The following is a 5,387-nucleotide window of genomic DNA, read 5'->3' as shown; positions in this document are numbered from 1 at the left end:
TGTCCGTTTACAAACCGCAATCCCGCTTTCGAATAAAACCTACAACCCGCTATAATTACTTTAGTAAGCTGTCCAGACCAATCAAAATGTTTTGTGCAATTGTGCAAACGTTAAAACAATTATGTATTGTGACGTCATCAAAAGGCGCAGGACCCCGAGTCAATCTGGTACCTACAGCGGCAACGCTTGTGGGTCGTTTTTTTTAAGCCAATGTCGGTGATTTAAAAGTAATTTTGAGTGATAGATACAAATTTTTTTGCGATCATTGCACTTGCCCGGCGGGCAGATGCAATAACTCATGACAAAAAACTTTTCTCAAATTTTATTTAATTTTTAAATTTTTTGTTTTTCTGTTTTAGGTTTTCAAAATGTATATAAATGTATTCCATATATATATATGATTTAATTATTATTTTGTTGACCCCTGCTGGTCACATGGAACCTTCTAAAATACATGAAGGTTTTTGCTTCTTTGTAAAGTAAAGAATCTAAACTCAAAGTTTGTTTAAACCCATTTTCTCTTTTTGCGTTTGTTCCTCCAGACTCGCCTGGTCAACAGGGAGCTGCCAAACCAGGTCTGACCAGGCCAGAGACGACGGCGAGGAGGGGCAACCGCAACAGAAAGTCCAAGAAGCCGCGAATGAAGCATCCCGACTCGTCGGACAGCGCCGTTTCCAATCGCAAACCCCTGCCCCCACTTCAAGGCCTCAATCAGACATCTTGGTCCCCGTCTGAAGCTTCCCAGTCAGCTTTTAACGTGTCCTACCCCACCATGGTGCCTGCGTATCCGCTGTACCCCCCGACGCCTGCCGCGCCGGCCCAGGGCTCCCGCCCCGACGCATCTCTGCCCTCCGCCTTCAGAGAGGGGCAGAACGCTCAAGCTCCCCCGCCTAGCACTCCGTTCCCGACTCCGATCGTTACGCCTGTGATGGCTCTGGTTCTGCCCAATTACCTGTTCCCCCAGTTAGGACAGTTGAATCAGATGGGCCAGCTGGGCGCGGCGCCGAGGCCGGCGTTTTTCGCCGAACAGACTCAGCCACAGCCGGCGTATTCTACCCAGCAGGCCTTTCAGACGCCTCAGGCGGCGTACCAAATGCAGACGCAGCCTTCCTTCGCCCCCCAGCAGCCGTTCCCGGTGCAGTCCGCCTTTTCTCCGCAGCAGCCTTTCCAAGGAGCCCAGGCCCCCTTCATTACCCAGCAGCCTTTCCCAGCCCTTCAGACCGCCTACGCTACGCAGCAGCCCTTCGCTGCCCAGTCGTCTTTCCCAGTTCAGACTTCTTTTGTGGCTCAAGCCCCTTACGCAGCGCAGCCTTTCCCCTACGCCATAGCCCCAGAGCACCCCAAACCCCCCACAGCTGAGCCCAGAGAGGGGGCCCCTTCACGCTCCTCCACCCCCGCCTCGGGGGCCCGGGAGCCCACCACGTCCCCTCCGCTGTTTGAATCTCGCTGCAGCTCGCCCCTGCAGCTCAACCTGCTGAGCATGGAGGAGGGACAGCGTTCGGTTGAAAGGCAGGACAGCGCAGCGGGCCCGTCCGGAGGTCAGGGCGGCGCTTCAGCGGCGCTACCGGGGGCAGCAGGGGACAAGAGCGCGGGTGCAGCTAAGACTGACAATCACCAACAGGTGAGAGAAGAAAACCCAGAAATCCACCAAAGAAAGTTTAAATAACTCATCCTGAGACTAACGGGTACCTGAACACCTCGGTTTGTCTGAGCAGGAACCCAGAGGAGACGGAGCTCACAGCGATGGAAACTCCTCATCCTGCGATCTGCTGGACATCCTGTTGCAGGAGCAGGAGGACGCTCACTCTGGTACCGGATCAGCCACCTCCGGCTCCATGGGCTCCGGTTTGGGTTCCGGATCTGCATCCGGCTCTGGCTCCAATGACTGTCGGACCTCAGTTAGCGGAGCGTCTGGCAGCCGAACAGGTCAGTTGTTGACTTATAGAGACTATTTAGAGCAACATGCTGAAATGTTAGCTTCATTTAAGATAGAACAGATGATTTTTCAGGTCGATATTCAGCACCCCATGAGGGCTGGAGCAACCTTCTCAAAAACTCATAACTTGACAGGGTCGGATCGCTCAGGTAAAGAGTCATGTGCCCTAGAGCGCCCTCTAGCAGGAGAGCTGGCTGAGCTAAAGGTTATTAGCCAACAAAACACATCCGACCCTTACCTGATCAGACATATCAGAGAGCTTTGTGCAGCAATTCATTTAAAGTGCCGTTTCCAAGTTAAAGGTTATTTGTTTTCAACTTTTCCCCTCCCTCTTGTCCATTTTTCTCCTCTTGTAGGGAGCAGCAACACCAGCAAGTACTTCGGCAGCATCGACTCTCTGGAGCATGACACCAAGAGGAAAGGCAAATTAAGAAGCGAAGGAGGCTCAGAAAGCAGCAAGTCCCAGAAAAAAGCCTCGGTTCAGGGCGAAGGGGAGCATTTCATCAAATACGTCCTGCAGAAGCCGCTATGGCTGCTCATGGCCAACGCCGACGATGAGGTCATGATGACGTATCAGATGCCACCCAGGTGGGTTACTGACACGTCTTCTGTTTTGTGTTTTTTGCATAGTTAGATTTTTTTAACCCTTTCATTAAACCGCTTCAAACAGGGACATCCAGCGGGTGCTGAGGGAAGATAAGGAGAGGCTGAGGCAGATGCAGAAGAGCCAGCCTCACTTCACCTCAGAGCAGCGGAGAGAGCTGGTGGAGGAGCATCCCTGGATGAGGAGAGGAGGCCTCCCTGCAGCTATCAATGTGAAGGTTAGGATCACACACGGCTCCGCCCCCAATCTACCCACTGAACGAGATGCAGCGGTAACAGGCTGTGCGTCTCTTCCTTTAGGAGTGCATCTACTGTGAGGACGCCGCAGCGGCGGCCGGACCCATTGAGGAGGATCTACCCGACATGGATCTGGGCGAGCTGGGCGACGACCTGAGCAGAGAGGGCCAGAGAGGCCAGAGCCAATCAGAGGAGCCTAAAGCTCAGCAGGATCATGGCTCCTGAACGGGGGGGGGGGGAGCGATTCCAACATGGACCCATTTAGGCTCGCATTGACATTCTGGCTGTGCGGCTGAGAATCCGGACTGAAACACGCACCATGAGAAGAGCGCTGTGTTGCCATAGTGATCCAGGAGGAGGTGTGCCAGTGGCGTGTTTGTTTGTCTGTGTGTTCTGCCCACGTGCAGTTCCTGATATCCCCCACCGGGGGGTGGTAGAGCGTTGTAGCCTGAACCTACCTTTAGTATTTCTCCCATTTCACAAACAAAAAGGGTCTCTGAAATCTCTTGGCGCCTTTTTATGGAGCTGTTTTCCCTCTAATCAGATACAGGGCATTTATTCTCATACAGGTGAAGCTGAAGCTCTCTAAACTTTGTATTATATCTTAGTAATATATACATTTTTCTAGATATTATTTTTATAAAAAAAAGTGTTAAAAAAACTCTGTGAAGCGTCTCCAGTTTCCTGTTACACGTCCTGCTGGTGTTTGATTCCCTGCTGAAGCCTTTAAATCCCATCAACCCCCCCCCCCCATCAGGAATCATGTAAATTAAATTAGTCGACGGTTGTTGGATGTTTCATTAATAGATAATTTTTTTTTTATATTCTTGGACCTCAGTGTGTGAAGTATATGATAGAATATACGGGCCACACTGATACAAATATTTATAAAAGTTTATTATTTTTTTTTATCAGTTGTGAAAAATGCTCCTAATATTACAAGAACTAAGTCATAATATTGGGTCTTTAATATTAAATAATCAAATTATAAAAAAGGATAAACTTGAATTTTAGACTACAGGGATAAAACTGTAACATGAAGAGATTAAAGACACACTTTGAGTTCCGTAAATTCCAGACTATAGAGCGCACCTGATTACAAGCCGCATGCTCTAATTTTAGAAAGAAAATCAATTTTGTGCTTTTATAAGCCGCACCGGATTTTAAGCCGCAGGTTTCCCGCATTGTACGAGATATTTACAAATAAAGATGAGCATTTTTTTAACGTTTGATTTAATCCGTATCATAAAACAAACAAATACGGTACATATTATTAATCCTTTTTTTTCAAACTACCTGTAACACATTTAAATATACGTATGTGTCGCTAACACGCAGATAACGCTGCATATACCCGTACTTTTAATTGAACGACGCACAGAACATTGCAGCCGACCAGGAAAAGTCATTAATCACTTTCTTCTTCCTCCTGCGAACTAAAACCCTCAAAGTCCTCTTCCTCGGTGTCTGAATGGAACAGCTTCAGGATGCTGTCACTGACTTCAGTCGCTCTCACTTGGGCGCTCGCGGTCCTCTTCATCCCGCAGCAGCCCAAAAAACATGTATTAGCTGCACTGTATTATAGGCCGCAGCGGGAAAAAAGTAGCGGCTTATAGTCCAGAATTTACGGTAAATTAAACACCAATTATTAGGAGATCAAAGCGGTAAAAAATAGACGTATCCCAAAAAAACCAAACAAATGTGTACCAAGTTATCAAAGGTGTATATTTACACGAATGTCAACAACAAAATACAACATTATAACATTTTCTAAAAGTACTTTAAATCAGTTATATCTGTCTTTATCCATGCTGGCTCAGATCCTGACGTTTGAAAAAGGAGGCAGAGAAAGCAGAATAAAGCCTTAGCCTCGCTGCATGCTGTTAGCCTAGCCTTGTTGCTAACTAATTCTATAAACCTGTCAATCAGCTGCACTTTATGAGAGACGTCAGCGCTGTGGTGGGAGGTGGAGTGAAAATAAAGCTGCTTTCAGCTCTGCAGGAAAGCTGCTCCCTGGGACGAACATTTAACCAAAGTCTATGCGCGAAGATTTTTGCGCCAACGGCGGAAACGCGTCACCAATCCGACGACGAACAAAAATTTTTTACTCATCATTAAAGATTAAATACTGATCTTGCAGATCTAAAAAATATATTAATATATTGTGCAATATTTAAGTTTTATAATTGAAGTTTGTTTATGTCTTTATCAAGGTCATTGTGTGGGTGAGGCGGCGCCCTAGCGCCCTCTATTGGCCTGCCGCTACTGAATGTTATAATAATGCAAAAATAGCCTGCTTTAAAAAACTCAAACACTGATCTCAGGCTGCAGTCTGGTTGAGCTTGGCTCAATCAGAGTATTATTCGTATCAAAACGACTTTTTGTCTGAAAAAATAAAACCTTAACCCTGATATTAGTAAAACTTTATTTCCAAAGTATTCCTAGTAGTATATTATGACTTCATTCTTGTAATATTACGACTTAATTCTTCTCTCAGTTTGGCCTTAATGCTGCGTCACAAAGGTCTGAGTAAATATTGCAGTATTAGCACGACAATGTGGGAATTCACCTCAGTGGTGACAAAATCTATTTATTCAATCTATGTTGTTGT

The 5,387-nt window shown here is 46.7% G+C and overlaps 1 protein-coding gene across 1 annotated transcript in view; it reads left to right on the top strand.

The window, feature by feature from the left end:
* per2 (period circadian clock 2) overlaps positions 1-5,061 on the top strand; it is a 26,818-nt gene extending 21,757 nt beyond the window's left edge. The window contains exons 18-22 of the mRNA XM_015371465.1: positions 543-1,621; positions 1,716-1,926; positions 2,293-2,524; positions 2,607-2,757; positions 2,840-5,061. Of these exons, the coding sequence (XP_015226951.1) occupies positions 543-1,621; positions 1,716-1,926; positions 2,293-2,524; positions 2,607-2,757; positions 2,840-3,001 (1,835 nt within the window). The 3' untranslated portion in view covers positions 3,002-5,061. The remainder of the gene's footprint in view (positions 1-542; positions 1,622-1,715; positions 1,927-2,292; positions 2,525-2,606; positions 2,758-2,839) is intronic.
* The last annotated feature ends 326 nt before the right edge of the window (positions 5,062-5,387 follow it).

The sequence above is a fragment of the Cyprinodon variegatus genome, unplaced genomic scaffold (assembly GCF_000732505.1).
Source record: "Cyprinodon variegatus isolate N-32 unplaced genomic scaffold, C_variegatus-1.0 Scaffold58, whole genome shotgun sequence".
NCBI lineage: Eukaryota > Metazoa > Chordata > Actinopteri > Cyprinodontiformes > Cyprinodontidae > Cyprinodon > Cyprinodon variegatus.
This window is presented reverse-complemented; position numbering and strand designations above follow the sequence as displayed.